General features: G+C 49.3%; 1 protein-coding gene across 4 annotated transcripts; it reads right to left on the reverse strand.

Moving 5' to 3' along the window:
• Nucleotides 1-586: 586 nt before the first annotated feature.
• LOC135242843 (SUN domain-containing protein 1-like) lies at nucleotides 587-25,128 on the reverse strand. Of its 4 annotated transcripts, none has more exons than XM_064314094.1 (7): nucleotides 24,839-25,128; nucleotides 19,071-19,165; nucleotides 4,837-5,037; nucleotides 3,462-3,661; nucleotides 2,191-2,217; nucleotides 1,251-1,517; nucleotides 591-1,028 (listed from the first exon to the last, which is right to left on the reverse strand). In XM_064314094.1, exons 2-7 carry the CDS (start codon nucleotides 19,151-19,153, stop codon nucleotides 841-843), a joined length of 966 nt encoding a protein of 321 aa, XP_064170164.1. In that variant the 5' UTR covers nucleotides 19,154-19,165; nucleotides 24,839-25,128; the 3' UTR covers nucleotides 591-840. The 4 variants fall into 4 exon arrangements, with proteins under 4 accessions (XP_064170166.1, XP_064170164.1, XP_064170165.1 ...); XM_064314095.1 differs by lacking the exon at nucleotides 24,839-25,128 and adding an exon at nucleotides 20,416-21,379; XM_064314093.1 differs by lacking the exon at nucleotides 24,839-25,128 and adding an exon at nucleotides 21,419-22,317 and having other exon boundaries at nucleotides 594-1,028.
• Between the last annotated feature and the right edge of the window lie 827 nt (nucleotides 25,129-25,955).

Genomic DNA, 25,955 nt, shown 5'->3' on the forward strand with positions numbered 1-25,955 from the left:
CAAAGCTCAACCCAGAAACACCCACACACCCACCCACACACACACACACACACACACACACACACACACACACACACACACACACACACACACAGTACAGACGGTGCAGAGGTTGGGAGTGTGTGCGTTTCCCCCGCGAGTCGAGCGGCAGGAAGAGCGTGTTTAACCTCGGTGACACATGCTGAGCGGAGAGGAGGCTGGCGTCTAATTAGCACCTTGTGAAGAGAGAGCGCGTGCAGGCGGAGCTCGAGCGCGCAGACGGAGGACAGGAGGCGTCGGTTTCAGCACACCGTGCAAACCCCAGCACAGGTTCTGCCACCACGGCACAGGTTCTGCCACCCCGGCACAGGTTCTGCCACCCCAGCACAGGTTCTGCCACCCCGGCACAGGTTCTGCCACCCCGGCACAGGTTCTGCCACCCCAGCACAGGTTCTGCCACCCCGGCACAGGTTCTGCCACCCCAGCACAGGTTCTGCCACCCCAGCACAGGTTCTGCCACACCAGCACAGGTTCTGCCACACCAGCACAGGTTCTGCCACACCGGCACAGGTTCTGCCAGCCCGGCACAGGGCCGGTGCCTCAGGCGGACCGTACGAGCACGTTCAGTCGACCGTGCCGCAGATGGGATTTCAACCGCATTCAACCCAAAGAAACTTCCTCGCCCAGCAAGTAAAGACCCTCCATTAAAAAGCTCATAATCGTTAATACTGTCCGTTTAAGGCATCAAATCTAATTTAAAGAATCAATCCCACAGTCCCATTGCTGCAAAAACCGCACTTTCCGGAAAGCAGGAAAACACCCAGGTCGGTGGAGGTCAGAGGTGAAAGGTCATTGAAGGAATCAGCCGGAGGGCAGAGAGAAAGGGAAGGGGGCGGGGCCGTGGCGGATACCTTTGCCCTGGCGGCCCGTGACCTCGTCTCCCGTCCTGAGCAGGACGCTCTGCACGAGCAGCGACACTAAGGACGCGGCGCGGGAGAGGGCGTGGCCACCGTAACGCAGACAGGTGCGCGAGAGTCTCACCAGCGCACCTGGCGAGAGACCAGACCCTGGGTCAGACCGGGGGGGGGGGGGGGGAGGAAAAAAAAACCCTGCCTACTACAAAACAGCTGTACTCCACAAAAACAGATAACGCAAAAGATAACAGCTATGTTGTCTGAGGTTCTTTTTTTTTTTTTTTTGGACACCTCCTGTTTCTTTAAGGGGGCGGGTCCCCCGGGGAATGGAGGAGGTGCAGAGGGGCGTGGCCTCACCTGACTTGTGTTTCTGGATGTTGTCCCGGGAGTAGATGGAGGTGGAGCTGGAGGCGGACTGGGACAGCGAGGAAGAGGATGATGCGGAAGAAGAGGCAGCGGCGGCGGAGGTGGAGGAGTAGGCCGTGAGCACCTCCTTCCTCTCGGCGAGGATGGTGCAGTCCCTGCAGATGTAGCCGTTCGCCATGGAGGTCTGCGTCTGCGTCTGCGTCTGCGTCACACTGGTGTCTCCATTCCCCAGGACCATGCTGCGCTCTGTCCTCCACTCTGAACACACACACACACACACACACACCCACACACACACACACACAAGCACGCGTACACATGCACACACAGACAAACACACACACACACACACCCACAAGCACACGTACACATGCACACACAGACAAACACACACACACACACACACACCCACAAGCACACGTACACATGCACACACAGACAAACACACACACACACACACACACACACACCCACAAGCACACGTACACATGCACACACAGACAAACACACGCGCACACACACACACACACACAAGCAAGCACACATGCACACACAGACAAACACACGCGCGCACACACACACACACACACAAGCAAGCACACATGCACACACAGACAAACACACGCGCACACACACACACACACACACACACACAAGCAAGCACACATGCACACACAGACAAACAAACACACACACACACACACACGCACGCACACACACACACACACACACACACACACACACACACAAGCATTCACGCACAGACACAGACACACACAGTGATCATGTATCAGTCAAGCGTAGTCACATTACACTCCAGGGAAAACCGGTCAGCTGAGGACACATACAGCAGATGAGCTGCGGCAATGGCATTTGGACACAACGGCATAAAAAGGACACCTGAGCCATAATCAATGCTGTAAGAACTCACCTTTGAGGCCCCCATCCCCAGCTAAACCTGCAGAGAGACAAAGAACACCGTTTTAGACACATACAAAGAAACACTGTGGCTTGATGTCACAGACATTAATTTGCTCCCCTCACTCTGGAGTCTGGCCAGCTCTCAATACTGGATACTCAAACATTAAAATGTGCATTCTGAGTAATGCACATAGCAGACGCGCCTTGGATTCCCTACTGCGACTAGTCTAATCATGCCCCCAACCAGCAGAAAAATTTAAAATAGAAAAAAAGTTTGATAACTGATCTTCCCCCTGCTAGATTTGCTCCAGGTGCAGAAGCCATATTAATGAGTTGATGTGAACAGAACATTTTCAAACGATGAATTGTAGCACAAATTCATACGCGTGACAAAACATAGAAAGGTAGTTTAAAAAAGGGGAACACAGTACTATCAACACATAACAAAACAAGAATGCAGAAAATAGAATACAATCTTTTTAAAAATGAGTAAAGATAAGCAACAATAAAAACAAGATCAGCTGTAAAAACAGACGTGATCAATGACATGCTTGAAAAAGTGCTTTTAATTTGCTATAAAAAAAAGTGTACTTTATGGCACCATTTCTCGAGACGGTGTATTCCGCAATCCAGGCACGGGAAAGGAGAAACGTGCCCCACCGCTTCCCTGAAGTTTAACTTTTGGCACGAGTTGGCACGGGATGACACTACATTTCATATGGGCTTGAGAACTGGGGAAAAATTTCAGAAATGCGTGCAGGTGCCAAACCGCAGAGCGCAGCGTACACGAGCGAAGGAATCCCGAACGCAGCTGCAAGGCGGCGCGGGGAGTCAGAGAGGCTCGCGAATGTTTTCTGAGACGCTCTGAGTCACACAGCTCGCCCGGACAGCGCTGGCGTTCATGGGGGGAGCGAACCTATGCCATCCCAAAAGCACCAAAAGCACCCTCCCCGCCCCCAGTAACGTTCTTATTAAGGATTAACAGTTAATCACCTAACTGTTAACATCCCTAGAGCAGAATACACGGTTTTTAAGGGGTTTAGAAATGAAGGATAAGGAACAGGAAGACATTGCTACTGAGACAGGAGATACACACACACGCACACACACACACGCACATGCACACGCACACACACACACACACACACACACACACACACGCAAGACGCACGCACACACACACAGTGAAGTCCAAGCGATTCAGGACGCACACGTGGCCCGCAGGCTGGCCGGTGAAGGTGCCCAGGCGTACGGAGGCTCCGCCCCTCCCCTCAGACTCACCCCAGGAGCCGTCCACCACCGCGCGCCCGTGTGCGCACGAATCGTCCTGCAGGGCATGCCCGGCTGCGCAGCTGCCCCGGCTGCGCTGGCTCACGAGCACGGTGCTGCACTCAGACGAGCTCTGCGTCCGCGTCTGCGACCGCGTCTGCGTCTGTGTCTGCGTGCTCGACGCAAACTGCTGCTTCCTGCTCCTCACCGTCCTGAGGGCGAGGCAGAGGGGAGGAGAGAGGGAGAGAGCGAGGAGGAAAAGTACAGAGTGATGGACAGCCAGGGTAAACAGAAAAGGGGGGTATAACCTTTTTACTTTTCCTTATTATTATAGCTATTATTAACGATTTTCTGTTGCAGACCATCTACAGTGACCGGCAGCACAGAGACAGAGGGGAGGATTCGATTTACATGCGCGTGTCCTAAAACATGTTTGCAACATTGCGTGAGCCCTCTCAGATGAAGCCAGTTTGAATCCTTATCTGCAGTTGGGATGCGGCCTCCATGCCTAAAGCACAACCGTGGTGGGCGTGGCCTCAGGGCCGCAGCTATGACAACAAGCCACGCGTTCCGCAGGGGTCATAAAGTGAAAGCGCACCTCCGTACACCAGGCCAAGTGCACAACAGGCTCGAACAAATCTCTGCCGCTGGTCTGTGATTGAACCGCCCCTTCGGTTTATGAATTTTACACGACTGCAGGCTTAATTTACAACCTGGCAGCGCTGTTGCTTTGGGCAACTCCTCTGAATTTACAGTTCAAACTACAGCTCCGTCAATTTTCAATTCAACAGACGGCCACCGGGCTGCTGCAGTTTCTCATGAACATGTTGGAGATGTTGTCACACAGTGCACATAACACACACAGAGGGTTGTTTCTGCGCTCGCGGATTCAAACTGTGCTCTTCATCTCCTGTCTACCAGGCGGAGGAGTCAGATACACAAAATCTCTTTTAACAGTTTTTAAAATACAAATGATTTGAAACACGTTTTAATACAAAGACGACGAAGACATTCGTTTTAAAGTTTGCTATTCAGGAATTTTTTGCAGTTCTGCAGTTCTAATGCAGAAGCCCAGGGGAAATTGTAGGTAGGACTTGTGAATGGCTGATACTCTACTATCCAGTGTGGAAGTATATATTTTTTAAACTTCTCACATAACAGTGTGAGGATGAAGGGAAGAGTATTATGCGCTGAACATCATGAATAAAAGGGCATGACCGTGGGCGTGGCTCTGACAGGAAGCACGAGTGACAGAGTAATAAGCCAGTCAGGCGTGACCACAACTATCAGATATCACACCCGCCTTCAGGAAGCTGAGCGAAATGAGAGGGACTGCGTGCTCCGCCCCCTGGCTCCGCCCCCCGGCCCCACCCCCTCCGGCGCTCACCTGGCCTCTCGCCGGCTGGCTCCGCCCACGCTGTAAGAGGCGCTGTGGTTGAGGGAGGAGTCCAGCTGCAGGCTGTCGTCACCGTGGTGACCGCCGGTCGCGGGCAGGTGCAGGCTTCGCCGGGACATCCTGGGCGAGTCGAACACCGGGTCGATCTTGTGCTCCTTCTCAAAGTCCAGGGCTGCCGTAGAGTAGCTGGAGCTGGGTTGGGGGGCGGGGGCACATGGTGAACTGGGGGGACACATCGCACTGTCCCCTCCTCCCTGTGGCCCCGCACCGGGGCTTTACTGGGCCCCACAAACAAACCCAAGGGCAGCAGCTTCCAAAACCACAATAAGAGTGTCCAATAGTTTTGTTCATCTTTAACTGCTTTTATTGTTATTTGTGTTTTATTTTGCAGGCAGCTGACTGACCAGGAGAGTCGCCCCTGCATGACGACACCAGGGGACACAGACCAAACGCGACACAAGCTCGTGAGGCGCAAGACAAACTTCCTGTGTGACTGCCCGGGCCGCAGGCAGCAAAGGCACGGGCGGGACCCCTCAGCACCCCTCAGCACCCCTCTTTCCCCGGGACCTGGGGTGAGCTACCTGGCAGCCAGATTAAACGCACCCCTTAAATATCTCCAGCTACAGAGCGGTGCAGGGAGGCGGGGCACTGGCCGAAACCGACCCTCCCTGTCTTCTGTCGGACTCACCAAGGGCCTCTGCTATAGAAACAGATCAGCGGGTGGGACTCAGGTAAACAATAGTGAAAAAAAACAGGGGTAACACACAGCATTGTGTGAAGAGCTGCTGCTTTTCCCATTATACCCACGGCCCTGCCAGACAGGAAGGGAGTCACTATGACCCCCGTCAAAAACACAGCAAGATCAGAAGTGTGAAAGTGAGTGAGAGAGGGGAAGCAAGTTGGAAGAATAGGCAGAAGGGGGAGATGGAGATAGATACTATATATATATACACACACACATATATATGTAAGTACACATACATATATATATATATATCTATGGAGAGGAAAACAGGCGGCAGGTTTATCACAATGCTAAAAATCACTGGAAGCTCAGTGACTGACAGGCACAGGAATAGCTGCTAGGACACACTCTGTGCCCTAACACAGCACCAAGACCAGCCCTAGTGTAACACCACCCTGCCTTCGCCCAGATAATGCTAATAAAGCTACCGACGGGAATGCCAGCCCCGCAGGTCACTGGCAGAAGACCCGGGCTGTTAATGTGTAGGAGGGCGGGGCATCAGAAATACACACCCCTGCACACCCCCCCCCCCCCACACACTGGCTGCATAGAGGCAGCATTCTGCACTGGCACACCCTGGAGTCCTGAAGTCACGCACTGATAACAGATCCTCTCTCTGTCTCTGTCTTTCTCTTTCTCTTTCACTCTCTCTCACACACACACACACACACACATACATATGCAGACACAGTGGAGCAAAGCCATTCTTCAGCAGTCACCAAATAAATAAAAACTCAAACCGAGAAGGAGGGAGCGGAGATGGAGAAACAACCCTTCATGATCATTCATGATTACGGCTTATAATTCATATCATTATAATCATTTTGAAGATTATGGTGATGATTCTTATTGTTACTATGACCAATTTAATTTACAACCACAGATATCAAACACAGAGTTCTTACAGATTACTTATCCGTGTTAATGTTTCCCAGTATTGCAGTATGCTTTGGTAATATAATGTAATGCATTTGTGTTGAGCCTGAATCTTTGAATTTTATGAAAGTTGACTGAGTGACTCAAAAGTAACTGTTTACTATGTTTTTTACCACACTGATACCAATATTAGACTGAGACTAAGAGAAATGCACTTTATTTATTTATTTTTTGCTTTAGCGATATCCCCCACCAACAGGAGCAGTAGCAGTGCGCCCCCTGCTGGCTGTGTCTGGCCCTCATCCCTGGCCTCTCCACATTCGTAAACTGCAGGGATTACACCGCCCCCTCAGAGCCAATTATGCGCTTAGCCCCTCCTGCAGCTCCGCCCACCTCCCTCACACACCCAGGTCCCCGGCCTCTGGACCTCTCTAATCCCTGTCAGAGAAGGGTCCTGGGACGGGACAGTATGGGACGGGACAGTATGGGACGAGACGGGTCCGCACACAGGTGCCCCAGCAGCGGTGTTTGGGGCGACCCTTCTGCATGCCTCAGGAGGGGGTTTTGGGGGACAGGGGCACAGTACAGGTGAAGAGGAACCTGAGTGCACCTGTACAGCCACACCCGAAAGTGACATAGGAACTACAGCAGAGGTGGTCTGTGTGCGCTCCTCCAAACCGAAACAAGGTAAACACAGTGTCCCTTCCCTCTAATGCACAGACGGGCTCTTACTGCAGAAAGCTGCACAGTGACAGAACAGAGCAGAACAGAGCACTGCACAGGCCAGTGACCACTGCAGTCCACCGTGTCCTCACACCACTGCACTGCTGTGTAGAGAGCGACAAACGCAGACACACACACACACGCATGCACGCACACACATATACACGCCCGCACGCACGCACGCACGCACGCGCACACACACATCTCTTATGCTCTTATCCAGAGCAAAATACAGCAGAGGAGAACATCGGTGTTTCCTGAGAGGCCCATTTATAACCACCAGGTGCAATATTAACCAAAAAAAAACAACAATTTGTACAGTAACTAAAGAAAGCGGCACTAGATAACTTATCAGTCAGATAACTTATCTCTCCTGTAACACTACCCAAAAAGGAAATCCAGCTCATCGTGTCTGAGCGTGTGCACACGCACGATATGCGTTCTCAAATTATCTGTGGGTGAAGGCATAACCCCCTTGCTCCGGTTCAGGGCTTCGTTTCCCATTGCATGGTAGGTTGCCGTGGCAGCCGTAGTACAGAGTGGTGTGTAAGAGCAGTGTGATGTCACCAGGCCACGCAGAGCTCGGGATCAGGTTAGAAAGCCCTGCTCGGTAAACAGGCCCCGGGCCTGGCAGCAGATTACACACCACAGCCCATAAATCTACTCTACTGTGTGTCTGTGCGCAGACAGCAGGTGTGGCGCACGCTCCGCTTTGCATACCAATCAGATTACAGCCATGAAAAACCTCAGCCAGCCCAGACTACCGAGCTCCTTCAGCTTCTAACTGCACCCAACATCCCTTCCCTTAAAACAACAGGGAACAGGGCATTACAAATCACCAGCACCTGAAACTCACAAATCACCAGCCAAAAATGAAAACATCCAGCAGAAACTCACAAATCACCAGCCCCTGAATCAGAATATTCAAAAACAGAAACTCACAAATCACCAGCCCGTGAATAAAAACATTTAAAAAAACAGAAACTCACAAATCACCAGCCCTGAAACTCACAAATCACCAGCCCCTGAATTAACACATTCAACAACAGGACCTCACAAATCACCAGCCCCTGAATTAACACGTTCAACAACAGGACCTCACAAATCACCAGCCCCTGAATCAAAACATTCAAAAACAGAAACTCACAACCCACCAGCCCATGAATTTCAAAATCCAACAAAAGGACCTCACAAATCACCAGCCCCTGAATTAAAACATTCAACAAAAGGACCTCACAAACCACTATCCTCTACCTTTAATCATCCAACACAGGAGAACAGAACCTCACAAAATATCATAAAACCTGGAAATATCTAGTGCTTTTTTCCTACACTTTATCCGCGCCAATCTCTGGCGGGTTTTAAACCTTTTGTCTGCCCACGGTCCACCGAGTACATTCAGCCTTTGAAGATTCTGTCTGATGCACCAGCGCTTTGATCATTCCAAGACTGAGAAGAGTGGGCTCTTCCTGGTTTATCTCACTTCATGCATCTCAGGCTGCACTCTGCCCCTTGGAATTATGGGATGACCGGATCGAACAGAGCCACACAGTGACATTAACAGAGTCTCTCACCTCTTATAACCCCGTCGAAGAGGGGCCTACTTTCTCCACCCTGCATAAATTTAATTAGCACTAAAAATACTCCCGTTCTGGAAGAGGGAACTCCATTCCTAGGATATAATCGTAGTTTTGGGTATTGTTTGGGGATAACCTTATTTTTCTTCCTCCAAAAATGTATGCTGGCAGGAAATATACATCAGAATTTGTGTGTAGGTTTCGTTAGGACTCTTTGTCCCATACAACAGGATATGCTTTCCTGTTCACTGTATGGCTGAACCCCTTCCCCCCAGAACTGCGTTTCTTAAGGGTTGACACCCAAATCATTTTTACAAACGAAACGTCTTTTGAAATCAATCCTCAAAGAAATGGATCCTAAAGGGTGGAGCCTGCTATTCACATAAAATATTTTCATTTATTTTTATACTTCTGTCTTAGTGGTCATTACTTACTCATCTATCAAGCTGTTCTTTTCTCCCTTTAGGTCCATATCTGTTCTTCCTTTTGAGAAACATACTTCATGCTAAAATACTGGGACCAGAGCTTCATCATCTACAGAAACTACCATCGCTGCATGGCTGAACCCAAAAACTGGTAGCGACTCCTCACAACTTATCAAAAGAATCCGGAAAATGCATTACAGCTGGAACCAAAACCTCGCAATCCATCACACTGCTCATAAAGTTGCGCTCGTAAAACTGGGAACTGGGGTCTAAAGAAACACGAATTTAAAAAAAAAATGTTAAAGCAGGCAAAAGAGAAAGTGTGGACATGTTCCCTGACAAAACTCTCCACACACTATTTCCCTCCTCCTCAGATTCTGCCTGACGAATGGCAGCACAAAAGCATCCTCAGCTGAAGCTCGTTACTCCCAGCCCGGAGACACAGTATTTACATAGAATTACACAAACAGTGTACACAGCACTCCACTCCGTGTTCCCGAAGTGAAGGCGAAAGAAGTGGCGTTGTGTGAACTCACGCTGTTTTTCACCTGTGCCTACGGCGGTGTGTAATCTCCCTCTCCCTCTCTCTGCCCACCGCAAGCCGGCCGCTGTGACATCGCATGGGGCAGGTGCGACGAGCGCCACGGAGACACAATGAGTGGAGGTCTGTCTGGCAGGCGGGGCGCGGCACGGCACGGCGCGGCTGGGTCTCATCAGCGGAGGGAGAGGGGGTGTGGTAATTTAGACTGCGGGGCTGGGGCTGGTGCCTGCCTGCCCTCCCCCCCCCCATGTTTATTTAGCCTGCTCGGTCTCTGCCAGCGGCCTGAGAGACGCGCGCTGTGGGGGTTGGGCATAAGGCGGGGGGGGGGGCTCAGGTGGCGGGGATAGGGACGGGAGGAGGGTCTGCGAGGGAAAACATGAGTGCCAACACCCCCCTCCCCTCCCCTCCCCTCTCTGCCATTTCCGAAACTCGAGTGAAAACGCCCCAGGCTGGAGGAGCCAGCGAAGCTAAGTATAAAAAGGGGAACAGTGTGAAGTCACCGCAGCTTGGGGCGGTGTTTGGGAAGGGTTCATATCAATGATTATTGCATTCATACCACACACCACCCACAATTCTGCTTTTGTGTGACAAAAACCCAGCTCCCATTTCTCGCCCCCACCCCTCTCTGGACACTGAATTATTTTGTGAGTTGCCACAGAAACCATCAAAACACATGCAAAGCACTCCCTCTGTGTGTGCATGCATGGTGCAACAGGCGCTGAACACAACCACCCAACTCCCGCTGCACGTACCCTTTAAAATAACTATCTGAACTGTGTGGACAGGAGTTACCAGTCTTGAGAGTTTATTTGCCAATATGTGGATGCGAAGCCCCTGACATTCAGTGCACTCTGTAAGTCCCTCTGGCTAAGAGCACCTGCCAGATTATGCAAATGTATGCACAGGCGTGTTTGTGTATGTACGCATGCTGTGTGTGTGTGTGCACTAGGATTTTGCATCTCCTCCCCTGCAATGAAAATGTCTGTGAACTGAACTATGATGTAGGCCCAACCCTCAGATACACAGCCCAGCCACAGCTTTCCCCCGCGTACTCTATCATGCAATGTGCTGCACGGACCAGACCTGGGTCAAATACAAATTTGTTTCGGATTCAAATACTTTTCTGCGCTTTACTGATTTTGTCTGGTGTATTGGAACCAATGAAATACTCTCAAAAAAGCGCAAACTCCACCTTCTGGTCACTTTGGCAAGCTCAATTACACCAGGCAAGATCAACAGAGCACAGAAAAGTATTTGAATTCAAAACAAATATGTATTTGTCCCAGGTCTGGCATGCACACACGCAAACACACACACTCGCGCAGGCTCATATGCACACACCCCTCCCACTGCTCTTCTCCTCTCTCACTCTTCACTGTCTCTTCCCTCCTCATTCCCTCCCTCCCTCCACTCCCCTGTCCCATCTCTCTCCCCCTCCCTCCCGAAGCGCTCCGTCTCCCGTCTGTCCGTCAGATGACACACAGCCGCCCGCGCTCATCGCCCAGTAATCAAAGCTCCTTTAACCGCCAGAGACGAAAGCGCCCAACCGACCCAGCGCACAGCAGCACTCCAGTGACCCAGCGCACAGCAGCACTCCAGTGACCCAGCGCACAGCAGCACTCCAGTGACCCAGCGCACAGCAGCACTCCAGTGACCCAGCGCACAGCAGCACTCCAGTGACCCAGCGCACAGCAGCACTCCAGTGACCCAGCGCACAGCAGCACTCCAGTGACCCAGCGCACAGCAGCACTCCAGTGACCCAGCGCACAGCAGCACTCCAGTGACCCAGCGCACAGCAGCACTCCAGTGACCCAGCGCACAGCAGCCTCCAGTGACCCAGCGCACAGCAGCACTCAGGACCCATCGCACAGCATAACTCCAGTTGACCCAGCGCAAGAGCCCATGACCCAGCGCACAGCAGCCTCCAGTGACCCAGCGCACAGCAGCACTCCAGTGACCCAGCGCACAGCAGCACTCCAGTGACCCAGCGCACAGCAGCACTCCAGTGACCCAGCCACAGCAGCACTCCAGTGACCCAGCGCACAGCAGCACTCCAGTGACCCAGCGCACAGCAGCACTCCAGTGACCCAGCGCACAGCAGCACTCCAGTGACCCAGCGCACAGCAGCACTCCAGTGACCCAGCGCACAGCAGCACTCCAGTGACCCAGCGCACAGCAGCACTCCAGTGACCCAGCGCACAGCAGCACTCCAGTGACCCAGCACACAGCAGCACTCCAGTGACCCAGCACACAGCAGCACTCCAGTGACCCAGCGCACAGCAGCACTCCAGTGACCCAGCGCACAGCAGCACTCCAGTGACCCAGTTCCACAGCTGTCAGCCGGTGACCGCAGACATGACCGCCGCTACACGGTTAGGCAGATGAGACCACCACTACACGGTTAGGCAGATGTGACCACCGCTACACGGTTAGGCAGATGTGCCCACTTCTACACGGTTAGGCAGATGTGCCCACTGCTACACGGTTAGGCAGATGTGCCCACTTCTACACGGTTAGGCAGATGTGACCACCACTACACGGTTTGGCACTCTCTGAGGGCCCGCGGCCTGTCAAGGTCAATCATGGGTGAAGTTCTCAAACCCCGCTTCCAGACAGACTGTTAATATTTCAATACTCCAGCTGGCCCACACTGCCGCATGCATGCAGAAGGCACACTGCATTATTATCCTGCAGCTCGTCGGAGAAGAGAGACAGGCTTCATAGCAACCTGCTTCTGCATCGCACAACATATGGACAAAATGAGGAGCTTGCCTCACAGACAGTGGGAAGCACGCGTGTGCGTGTGTGTGTGCGCGTGTGTGTGTGTGTGTGTGCGTGTGTGTTTTTTTGCAGGGGGCCTCAACTGGTCTACATAATAGTTAAACAATATTTTTTTCTAGTTAAGACACAACGTACCTTTGGCATGCATGTTTCCCAGTTTTTTTTTTTTAACGGACCGCTTAAATGCTACTAGGCTTTCACAACCAGGCAGACGCCCCCGCTCAGCTTTTCTTCATTTTAATTTTTAACATATTCAGGGAGCCCGCTGTCTGGACAGCGCTGGAAAATGCAGCATCAGCCGCACGGCGACACCGGGCTGACTTCCACCGAGCGGGCGCTAACCCGCCCCGCGCGAAGCATCGCTCTTCATCAGCGGGGCTCCACTGCTGGCGGGACGGGGATCGATACCCAACCAGCAGCCCCTTTTTACGACCAGCGGCTCGCTCGAGCGCCGCGGGCAGAGGCCCCTCCCACCTCGTCCGCCGTCTTTGTTCGAGGCGCTAAACCGCTAAAGCGCGCGAGCGCCCCCGTCTCGACGGGAAACGACTGCGGGGCGCGATACAGAAGGGAACGTTCCCCAATTAACCCGCCGCCGGTGGGCTGGACCCCACAGACACGCCCATCCCCGCCCCGGGACGGGGCACGAGACAGAGCGTTCTTACGACAGCGCCCCTCCTCTTCATCAGAATGACATAATGGCAGAGATTTGGGAGGAGGGGGGCGGGGCCGCCCAGCGAGCATGTGGAAGGACTGGCGGGCACTGCGGCAGACACGCAGCCCCACCTGGGCAGCGGCGGGGAGGGGTGGGGGGGGCAGTGGAAGAGCTGGCGGCGAGGGGAAAACCACAGACTACAGCACAATCACACCTCTTCATTATCATCACTTTTACAGCCAAATCCCTGTCATTATCTCTCTCTCTCTCTCTTCTCTGCCTCCCCCTCTCTCTCTGTTCCTCTGCTAAATGCCTGATCTTACTCTTTCCCTTTCTCTGTCCCTGCTCCTCTGAATCACTCTTTCTCTCTGCCCAACTCTTCCTGCCCCCTCTCTCTGCCGCTCTCTCTCTCTCTCTGCCTCTCTCTCTCTCTTCCCTTGAGTTCTCACAGCAGATGGTTGGTTCAACGGTTTTTGTCATTTGACCCCCGGGCCTCCAGCACCTCCCACCACCATTCAGTAAAGGCCACACTCACACAGACAGACACAGACACACAGACACACTCACACACACTCACTCACACACGCGCACTCACTCACACACACACACTCACTCACGCACACTCACACACACACAAACACACTCACACTCACTCACACTCACACACTCACACACACGCGCACACACGCGAGAAACACTTGTGTTCTGTGTTACAAAAACCAGAAACCCGTGCACACTGCACACCCACACAATTCTCCAGCAGGCTTCACTGGAAGACCATTAAAGGATCTTACTTCAGAATTGATTTCCCAGACATTTATTTTTTTATATACATAAATTAAAGAGCATGCAAAATTAAAAAGCACAACCGTCACAATTTGTGCAGCATTCTTGAAATTTCAGATTAATTTATTTTCTATGAAGCAGGCTCTCTCACTGGGTTGAAAACCTGCGTGTTTCTAAACCACGGTGCACTTACTTACATTTCACATCACAGCTCACCAACCGTGAAGGGTGAACGGCTTTAGACCATAATTAAAGGACAGCAGGTGGCTGTGGACTCCTCCTGCTCACTGCTACCTGACACTGAGAACGGCTTCCTGACAAAAGACCAGACCCCACACCGCACTAATAAATATCTTCACACCGACCACCCCCCACCATGCCCACACAGACCACCATAGCTCCAGTCAGCAAACACGCCTGTGCTATTCCCAACTACCCCAGGCAGAGACGCAGGCAGAGACTCAGGCACGCTCCATGTGCTGCGTAGCAGGCTGTCTTGCAGGCGCCCGACCGACCAGTAGGGGTCACTGTAAATACTCACTTATTTATACAATAAATTCCGTTCATACAATAAATTCCATTCATCGTGAGCAAACTGCACAGTACAAACATCAGCAATAATCATTTGTCACGTTTCCCCCAGGGCCAAGGAAACGTTCATGCCTGTACAGGCTAATTAGCAAAATGCTAATGTAGAAATTTCTATAATACGGGCCAAAGTTCATAAATTCCAACAAGGGCTTTCATAAACTGGGCCTGTATTACAGAAACTTTGCATTAGCATTTCGCCAGCGCTGCAGCTCCTCCACAGCACCGTGGGCCCTGGTCTGGAATGAGCAACACTTACATTTCACTACATCACATTTACGCACTTAGCGGACGCTTTTATCCAGATTACAAACTTCCCATATACAGCGGGGTCTTTCACCGAAGAGCTTCAGATTAAGCACCCCGCTCGAGGGTACAATGGAAGCCCCATACGAGGATTGAACCCACAACCTTAAAGTGACAGGACGGGCTCCGTGACCAGTAGGCTACACCACCTCCCCAGCCTTTCGTCTCCGTGTTTACGACCCACATTCCAGCATACTCAGGGGGGAGGTTCCAACGGTTCTCTCCCCAGACGATTTACCCCCTACATCCCCATCTGCACCTTAAAAGTGAAACCCTGCAGTGCACAGCCTGTACCTACAGACAGCTGTGTGTCAGAATTGAGCAGAGGCAACGCGTCAGAATCTTCCGGATTTGCAGGGCTGCTGCATTAAGACTAGCGTACAGTAGTATAATGGGCAAGGAACCGGTCTTGTAACCTAAAGATCGCAGGTTCAATTCCTGGGAAGAACACCGCCATTGTACCCTTGAGCAAGGCATTTAACCTGCATTGCTTCAGTATATATCCATCTGTGTAACTGGATACAATGTAAATGCTATGTAAAAAGTTGTGTAAGAGCATCTGCTAAATGCCTGTAATGTAATGTAATGTAATGCAATGCATGCAGTTCTCTCCTGTAGTGAATGGACACGCTGCAGGACCCTGCTCTGGGGCTGTTCCTCCAGCAGGGGCTGCATCGCACCGTTCCCCAAAATGTGGAACACAGAACTCCTGCAGCGCTGGGACAGGGAAAGAGCCCCTCCCGGCCCACCGCAATGTCGGAAAAACAGCCCCTGTGACTCACACTCCGAGGGCGACGCCCTCTGTCATGAGATGGAATGCCGGCTGGTTGGCAATATTCCAAACTGCACATACTACAACTACAATAATAATAATAATTATTATTATTGTTATTTTACTTTTATTATAAACACAGGAGTGTGGTTTTCGCAGGCCATTTGCAGGGACTCATCCTGTGTTTTCCCCCTCCCTTCAAAAGCTGTATTGACAGCGACACTCCAAAATTATCTTGCTCGCTCTTTCTCTCCAACTTTCTCTTTCTCTTTCCCTCTCTGTCCCTCTCCAGCGCGCCACACCTTCGGCCCTGAAGATGAAAGGGGAGGAAAAAAATCACTTATAAAACCTGAACTCTGACACTAAAATTCCTGAAATTGCGTTCTTATTTTTCTCCCTAAAGGAGCAGGCACAGACTGCATGCCCAGACTGCAGGCACAGACTGCATGCCCAGACTGCAGGCCCAGACTGCAGGCACAGACTGCAGGCCCAGACTGCAGACACAGACTGCAGACACAGACGGCAGCGACTGCAGACCAGACTGCAGACACAGACTGCAGACACGAGGCCGACTGAGCCAGATGGCCCAGACTGCAGACACAGACGGCGGCCAGACTGCAGGCCCAGACTGCAGACACAGAGCAACCAGCGCAGGCCCAGACTGCAGGCGCAGAACCAATGCAGGCCCAGACTGCACCAGACGCACACGACGGCAGGCCCAGACTGCAGGCGCAGACTGCAGGCCCAGACTGCAGGCCCAGACTGCAGACACAGACTGCAGACACAGACGGCAGGCCCAGACTGCAGACACAGACGGCAGGCCCAGACTGCAGGCCCAGACTGCAGACACAGACGGCAGACACAGACGGCAGGCCCAGACTGCAGGCCCAGACTGCAGACACAGACTGCAGACACAGACGGCAGGCCCAGACTGCAGGCCCAGACTGCAGACACAGACTGCAGACACAGACTGCAGGCCCAGGACACAGACTGCAGACACAGACGGCAGGCACAGACTGCATGCCCAGACTGCAGGCCCAGACTGCAGACACAGACTGCATGCCCAGACTGCAGGCCCAGACTGCAGACACAGACGGCAGGCCCAGACTGCAGACACAGACGGCAGGCCCAGACTGCAGACACAGACTGCAGACACAGACTGCAGACACAGACGGCAGGCCCAGACTGCAGACACAGACTGCAGACACAGACGGCAGGCCCAGACTGCAGACACAGACTGCAGACACAGACTGCAGACACAGACGGCAGGCCCAGACTGCAGGCGCAGACTGCATGCACACTCCGTGTCTCTGTGTGGGCCACTGTCCTGGTCTCCATGCTGAAGGGCACATCTCCCCTGCACTGCAGAGGGAACACCAGAGGGTATGACTGTTCCTGCCCAGGCAGACAAAACAGGGCGATGAAGAATCCACAGCAGAGACCATGCACACACTACATGCACTGCGGTACAGACCATGCATACACTACATGCACTACGGTGCAGACCATACAAACTCCATTGTACAGACTCTACATACTCTAGAGACCACACAGGCTCTACAGTACAAACTCTACATACACTACAGACCACACAGGCTCTACAGTACAGACCCAACAGTACAGGCCATATAGAGTGTACAGTACAGACTCTACAGAACAGAGTCTACAGTACCGACCATACATACTCTACAGTACAGACTGTATAGACACTACAGTACAAACTCCACTGAACAAACCACACAGTACGGACTCTAATGTACAGCCTCTGCAATACTGACTCTGCAATACACACTACAGAAGACTCTACGGTACAGACTACAGAACAGACCCTACAGTGCAGAATGTAATCAGTACAGACGCCCCCCCCCCCAGTGGGCTGCGGCAGGTATATGACAGCTCCAGCAGGAGAATCACATGCCTGCAGCATAAACGCATCGCGCAGGCTATTTCCAGGGCCAGTCGGCACATCCATCCGCGAGCGCTCACAGACTGCTGCCTTGCTGGTGCAGAGATCAGTGCGCCATGTCACAGACAATGAGAACGGGCTCCATTTCAAAGGAAGCCCCTCATTTATGAGAAAGCCACAGAAGAAGTGGCCCTCCTCTTAGGCGTGAGTGCATGCTTTCTACAGGAGGAGACACTCAGAAATGCATGTTTCTCAGTTCATGTCTCTGATACAAATAAATCTGTCACAGAGATGCCTGTGCACACAGCATATGCACACACACATGCACGCGCGCGCACACTAATACAAATACACAGACACGCACACACAGGCACACACACACACACACCTGTAATTCACAGCACAGACTGAACGGAGATGTCAGCAGAGGCGAAAAGCCAGCGATTACTACTGTAAAAACTGCAAGACATTTCCCCCCTGCAAACTGCAACTGTAACGTTTTTTTTATATTACCGTTAACAAAGGTTGCCACGGTTTCCTCCCTCCCCTGCCCTCTCCCAAGCCCCCAAGCCCCCCCCCCATCCGCGGACGCAGTGCTGTACATCACAAAAAGCACACGGCTTCTCCTCCTAAAGAACAATAAAGGCCGCGGCAGAGGCATCCGCGCCGCGCTGCAGAGAGCTGCCAGCGGGGGGCGCCGCAGAGCGCGTGGGGACCGAAGTGTGCAGGGTGCGCGCCCCTTTAAAGAGGCGCTGACGGGGATGTGCAGATGAAAAGGAAAATGACAGATGATAAACAGTGGCCTGCGTACCGGGGGTACAAACGGCTTCATCTGATGAAAGGAAAAAAAACCCTTTGTCTTTAAACACCGCACTCATCTGCAAACCAGTTCTGACAGCAACAGCACTCTGACAGAAAAACCTCGCAACACAGCAATGAAATTAAACATTAAACACCGGGGGGGCGGCTGAACAGAGCTGAACCAGGACTGAAGAGACAAAGGCAGAGCATGACCCAATGAAACAGAGTACGGTTCAATTTGAGAGAAAAAAAATGAATAAAAATGACATCATCAATCATCACGCAGCCATAAAGTCCTTCACGCAACATCTCCTGGTCGCAGTCAGCTACATCCGCACATCTAACCTCCGATTGGTCCATTATCAAGGATGCTGATTTGATCAGTGCATGCTCCCTTTGTCCAGGTGATGCTCCCAGTGTTTACCACTGAGGTGATGAAATTTTCCATTTTATGCTGTACTTAATGGACAATAAATTATTCTATTTCCACAGAAAAAAGTGGACAATAAAATATTCTATTAATTTTTTATATAATAGAATAGACAATAAGGTATTCTTTTGATTACATTTGAATCAAATAGAATGGAAAATAAAGTACTGTATTATGTAATATCTGAATAGAAGAGAGTGGACAATAGAGTATTCGATACAAGTAAAATAGGACTAAAAAATACGATGATCCACAGACATGATTAGGGGGAATACCAGGTGTGCAGGGTGGTTGGGGGGGGGTGCTTTGTGCTCACCTGAGGGAGTAGGTGTAGCCAGTGTTCTCCGGGGCACACTGCGGGGGGGTGTACGTGTGCAGGCGGGAGTAATCCATGGTCATTCTTCAATCAGACTGTTAGAGCCGAGGCATTGGAGGAGGGGAGGGGAGGGGGGAGGAGCAAAGCTTTAGCCCGGAACTCTCCGTACCGCTTGCATGCACACTCACACACACTCATATTCACACACACACGCACGCACGCACGTACACACACCCACACACGCGCACACACACATGCACACGCACACAGACATTATTGTTCAGCCTGTCTCTCAGCACCCGTCAGGAAGACATCAGGAATCAGAAGCCGCTGCACCATGTACATGCTGTGAATCACTGGCCCCTTTGTTCTACAGAAGTCTTAGCGACTAGCTTCTCCTTGCCCAACACAGCGCTGTAGACCTCATCTGTGCTCCCAGAAAGCAGAAAGCTGCACCAGCAGCAGGTGTGGAATACCAGCCCCCACTACAGCAGCGCCAGGTGCACACTGGGAAGAGACTGTGCCCGGGAATCCGGGAGCCTGCCAGTACGGTCACACACCAGAATGGAGTTTCCAATGCAAACCATGGGGCTCACACACACACACGCTCACACACACTCACAGCTGTACCCATCTCCCGTACACTGCCGTCTGCTCCAAGAAGAATGCTGGTGTAAAAGCAAGCCTACACAAGGGCTCGAACCCTGAGGAGCAGAGAGGCCTGCACGTAAAACCTGTTTAAAGCTAGTGCATGCCATAGCACCAGCAGATACAGGCCCACTGTTATGCAACGCAACCTCCATGCCAGCAGCAATGGCACTGCCAACGTTAAAAAAAACGCTCCCTCTCAGAGATCTTAATGTTTTACAGTTTGCCTTCCGCCCCTGAAAAAGCAGGACTTACTGGGAGCTGAAATCCTTCATCAATCTGCTTCCAAAGGAGATCAACCAACAACTAGCAACTAACGGTGGAGCTGCAGCAGTCCCTGTCAGCTCCACCGGAGGACAAAATCACCACACGGGGGGAAGAGGGTCACAGATGGGACATAACTAAGTCGACTTGCCCAAAATCCACTGACCGTACTCTTCACGTAACCTGGAGGCCAACAATCTTTGAACAGACCAAACCTAACCCTAGTCCCAAAACCTTCCAGGCTGAAAGATGTTACAGAATTAAGCCATGGGCACACAATGAGAACATCAAATGTTGGAAGATTAAATCTGCACTGGGGTTGTGTCATTTTTGAATCCATGGTTGCTGGCCATCATAACGCAGTACGCGCTGCACTTTGCAGTTTGGGGGGAAACCATTTTAAACCAAATATAAATAATTCCACAATGCTCACCAATTTATGATTACTCTTGCTGCCTCACCTCACGAAGACGTATCAGATTCTGGAAGTTGGCATTTCCAAACATGTCCTAAGTAATTTACGGCTTGAGCCGCAACAAAGCCTTATTTCAAAGGCCTGCTTTTAAAGACCTATATACAAACACCTCCATTGTTAACCACACTATTCCTTTTGCACGTGGTATAACCTTGCTTAGGTCTCTCTAATCCCACCACAGACTAATGAACTTAAAACACGGGAGAGACAGGCTGAACTATAACGGGAAGCTCACACTCGCTCTCAGACTCCTGCAGGCGCGCTCACACAGTAACATAAGGCAAAAGACACACGCCGTCGACACATTTAAGTCACTTATCGGACGTATTGTACGTTTTAGATAATCTTTCACTGACTCCTTCTTTCGGAACAAAGTGTGACGCTTGTATAGTATTGAAACGTATCAAACAGATTATATTAAGGTCTAGTCCGATTTCGCCAGCTTTATCTGTCAGATGCCAGATTACGGTTGTTTGGCGTTGTCGTGTTCATTCACACGACTCGGCTGCACGCAGAAATATTAATACCTGCGAACGGTAATACCAAAACGGCTAACCGCAGGTCACAGTCTGCTTGCTGGTTGCTAAATTTAGGCTGCAACACTTCAACCGTGTATTCACCCGTCAACACATTGCGATTAGCGTTTGTGCGTTAGGCTACATGTATATTCATAATTCTCGATGTAGGATCATAATGTCTACTCATTAACGCATGGCGAAATCCGGAATAACTCCGATTTGTTTCGAATAAAGATGAGTGAAATTCATAACCAGAGCACTTGTATTACATTAAAGCTCAGGCCCATGGTTCCGTCCGCTGTCAACATTGACTTCTGAAGAACGGAGCAAAGCAACATTTAGAAAAACGCACTGAACCAAGAAAATAATCCTAAACGATACACTACACGCATGTTCTCCCTCAAAAATAAATCCTGCCAATATCACAAGTTGCTTTCACTTGCCCGTGTTGTGCCGCGAGTCCATTTGTCTTATATTCTTCTGAGAATAATCCAGTCGTACAAGAATAACACAGCCAAGGAAGATGCGCAAACTTCTCGCCGCATCCCTACAAACAGTCGCGGAACGGCGCAGAGGGGGTGGGCCCAATGATCCGAACCCCGAACGGCCTCCGTAAATGTTATTTCCAAGAGAGCAGAGGTAAAAACTTCACAAGTTGTCAATGTGTAATTCTCAGCCACTAGTAACAGAATTCCAAAATGGCTTCCCAGACGTAACAAAGCCAGAAGGATCGCCGCCGAGTTGTTCCTCCCACTCGTAGACTCGCTATTGTCAGTCAGGGAGCACACTTTGAATCTATTGGAGGAAAGCAAAATACTGCATCCCACCCCAACAATTGGAACTTCTTAGGAGAATGACCCAACTGCAAAATGTATGCGCTACGAAAAAAAGAGCAGCATATAGCCACCCTACAGTAGCAGGGTAGGCTACATATCATATTTTTAAATAGGTTTGACCCCCCCCCCCCCAATAGTTCTATAACCCCTCCTCCTCCAATGGAAGAGAACTGTTTTTGTTGGAAAGACGCGTGATGGTCTTCGTGACTCAATCTCTCCTTACACCAATATGATATTTGGCCAAGTTTTCCCCAAAACGAAACGATTTTGTAACATTCAATCCGCTCTTAAAACGCTAATCGAATTAGTAAGTATATACCAATTCATCAGCATTTTCCATACAACAGAATGCATCGCACGCACATTTGCAAACAGTGAGAAGTTTGCTAAATAACTTATTTACTGCGCGTGTTTTATTCATTATGCAAGTTAAATTGATGCAATCTCAACCGTTGTCCGCGACACCATGTAGCTTTCGTATTTCTGTTGACCGCGCAGCTGTTCACTCCAATCATACGAGTCATTTATAACCGAGAGGCGGCTCCTGTTACGCACCACGCTCAAGTGCGGAGTCGGAGCGAAAGTGCGCAAGAGTTTGCCCTTCGCTTCGCTGTATTACCCCTGCAACAAAGGGGCAGCACGGCACAACAGGGAAGGTCAGCCATAAATCTGATTTAACGATTACCATGGCGAGGGAGGACAACAATAATTAGGAAATGCCAATAAATCTGTGCCATAATATAATACTCATCCATCAGAAAACTGACTTTAAGATTGTCTACACGGTAAATAGTGTTAATTCAACTCTTACATAATACATATGAGTCAAATAGGGACCATATCATATGTACTTTGTAAGAGTTGATTTAACACCTTTTTATGTGTTACAACATTTTACTGTGTATATGTTAATGCAAATCCGAAGCGATCATGCCTACAGTACTGCATAAAACAGCTAGGCCTGACTGTGGACAAAATTTTAACCATAATTAGGAATACACATCAACCAAAGAAACATCAACTATTTTGGTGTTTTTGCTTTACTGTCCTTGTTTTTAAACACAAGAGCTAAGTTCACAAGTTCCTGGTCAGTCACAAATATTATAATCCAGCCACCTTTTATCATTTCCCGATAGAGAATGCAGTGTTTTTGTTTTCTGCATGTACACTAGAAACTTGTATAATGCTACTTGTTCACTGTATAATTTTACTAATGTGATGGCCAATTGGAAAATAGACGTAGGCCATATTAGCCTATAGTATAGTAATTATTTGACCGTTGTTTACATATTTACAGACTACATTCGATTGCTAGGAATACCTCACAAATGTAACCTTTATTCAACCAGGAAGTCCTTTGAGGCTTAGTTAAATCATTTACCAAAAGTGCTATACACAAGAGTAATAAACTCATTCAAATGAATAAACATTTAAAATTTACGTTAAATTTGAATGTTATTCCAAGTCTATGATGCCAAGTAAGAAAATGTGATTTTCCCAAATTTGGAGATCTCTGTAGGAAGTTTAAAAAGAACCCACTGAGAAGGCCATAATTTGGAATAGCATTCATTAAAGGCAGAAGGCCACTTAAATAAGCTATAGAGGCAGTCTACCCAGAACGGCTTTATATACAGGAATATAGGCTAGCAATGGTGCTTTCTACAGGAAGCTTAAGGAAGACCAGTCAACATATTTGTGTAAGGTTCAAAGATTTGTGAGTGACAATGACTGAAATGTAATATAAAATATGTAAGATGTAACAAGAAAAATGAAATATGGAATACGTAATAAAAATAAATAAACCTGAATAAATAAATAAAAAAAACAAAGGGAAGTGTGATGCAATTAATCAAGCCTGCGTGCCACCCTGCAGGCAGCATGCAAATACAGTACATCCCCACAGTCAATCACTGACACAAAGTTGATCAGTTTTTTTTTTTTACCCAAAAAGGAAAACTGTGCAGCTCCTGAATTAACAAGTTCAGTGTTACTTTCAACTTATTTGCAAGGTAGCAAAGAGTATCGAGCAAAACAACCAAAAAACTTAAATGAGGACACCTTTTTAATTAAACAAGCTATTCCCCAAATATCCCCCAAAACAACTACTATGATATTCCACTAGTACCAGGGTTCAAAACACCATTTGTAGCATATCACTCCAGGAAGCACAGCTCCAGCTAGTCTTCTGTCACTGTAACGCTACACGGCCAACCAAATGATCTCCTGACAACACAGGCCTCATTACTTCCCACTAAATCGTCGACGGATTTTGGATTTACCAAAATAAAGCAACTACGCCACCTGCTGCCACACTTTAAATTCAGATTGACTGCACAGGCAGGGATTTTCACACTATCCTACCAATTGTAGCGCTGCGTTTTTGTAATGGCAAGCTCCACAGCCAATGGAAGACCCGAGTGGGAGGGCTCCCGGGAAATGTGAATTAACCAGTGATTCGGGGAGCAAGAAATGAAACCATTTGAAGCAACAGTTTCAATAAGAAGCAATTTAATAAATAACTATGCTTGCACTCAACAAATCAAAACTGAAACCCATTACCGATGCATGTGGATATGTGTAGGTACATAAAATGGGAAGCATATTTTCTAGGTAGGCTAACTAAACAAAATACATTTCGGGAAACGGTAGTTGAAAATAGAAGGAAACATTGCTTCCCTTTTTTGCCATTCAATCCACAATGTACATGAATGACAGAATTAACACGCTGCCAACTTAAACAGAGGCACGTTGCTTACACAGCTTCACTAGTAAGGGCGATGCACATGGTGTGCAGCCTATAAACTAACTACTTGCCAGGATTGCGCGTTCTGTAGCCTACTTGATAACACTTTTAGCCAACGTCCGCAAGCATTACAGCTGTCAATGCCTAATGGCTAAACTGGTTCTCTCCGTTAAAATACCGCCGGCTAGCAAACTAGCAAGAATGTCACTTTAGTTGTGACATTTTCAGCGTTGAGATGCAGCTAAGCCATTTAGCAAATAAAGTACAATTGGCGAAAAACCTACCGTGCGTAAAATCCAAACGACTTGGGATGTATAAGAATCTGTAAGAAGGAAAGCGCCCACGAAAGTATAAGTAGGCTAACTTTTATAAGGAAAAACGGAGTCCACTTTTCCCTCCTGATTGATTTTCCGAGAATATAAATACGACTCTTTTACGAGTAAGCAAGTAAAAACCATAACTTGGTATATTTGGTACAATAAATTTTATTCGCCTGTCGCAACCGAAATTAACCTCACGTGAAGGGTTGGAACTTCACGGTTTTTCCAAAGTTGCCCGCTACTTTGGCCCAACCCACTGTACTTCTCGCTTTTATTTTTGGCAAGACATGGAGCGCCCGTTATTGACGTCACTAAACCGGAAACCTTTTGTTGGGAAAGTACTGTCCCTGGGAGTACTGTCCAATGCCCTAATAGCCAACTTTCTGTTAGCAATCCTACAGTACATTAGTAGCAACAGTCTGAACCTGGGGTTTCTAACTTTTTCTGACCGAGAGACCACACAGGCTCTATGGCATCTGGGGAACCCCCATCAGAAGTTAAAAGGAGTTATATATTTTTTTAAAAGGTTTTATATTTTGAAATATTTAAAATATATATCCATTACATATCAAGCTAGGGACCCCTCCAGTACCTTCAAGGATCCCGAGAGGACCAGCGGACCCCTTGCCAATGAGTCTAATGTAGCCTGCCAGGGGGAGCTGGCCTGCTGAAACGTCAAAGATAATTTTCACCACCACAAATATGGTTAATTTCTCTCCAGGACACAGTGTTTGACATTCTATCTAACGTGTATGCTATCTTAACAAAAGGAATTATTGATAATAGTGAAAAAGAAACGTGTGTTGTTTTGAGTGTTGGAATAATATATCGTATATATAGGCTAATACTACTACGAATAATAATAATAATAACAATAATAATAATAATAATAATAATAATACGTATTATTATTATTATTATTATTATTATTATGATTATTATTATTACACTGATACAATTATACAATTTACTTTGCTTGTAGCCTATTTCGCAGGCTCCATTATGCAGAGCGAGTTACAATGGAAACACAAGTTGCCTGCAAAGATCGGGAATCGAAATGCAGTAATTCCCCAGAGAGGGA

Source organism: Anguilla rostrata, chromosome 17, assembly GCF_018555375.3.
Source record: "Anguilla rostrata isolate EN2019 chromosome 17, ASM1855537v3, whole genome shotgun sequence".
NCBI classification, from domain to species: Eukaryota; Metazoa; Chordata; class Actinopteri; order Anguilliformes; family Anguillidae; genus Anguilla; species Anguilla rostrata.

Bases quoted from the DNA above. Each gene is read 5' to 3' on its own strand.
- LOC135242843 (XM_064314094.1), bottom strand. From the start codon at position 19,153: ATGACCATGGATTACTCCCGCCTGCACACGTACACCCCCCCGCAGTGT. The intron at 2,218-3,461 runs GTGAGTCTGAGG...GTCTCTCTGCAG, and splicing joins GGTGGTGGACGGCTCCTGGG to GTTTAGCTGGGGATGGGGGC. The intron at 1,518-2,190 runs GTGAGTTCTTAC...GTGTGTGTTCAG, and splicing joins TGGGGATGGGGGCCTCAAAG to AGTGGAGGACAGAGCGCAGC.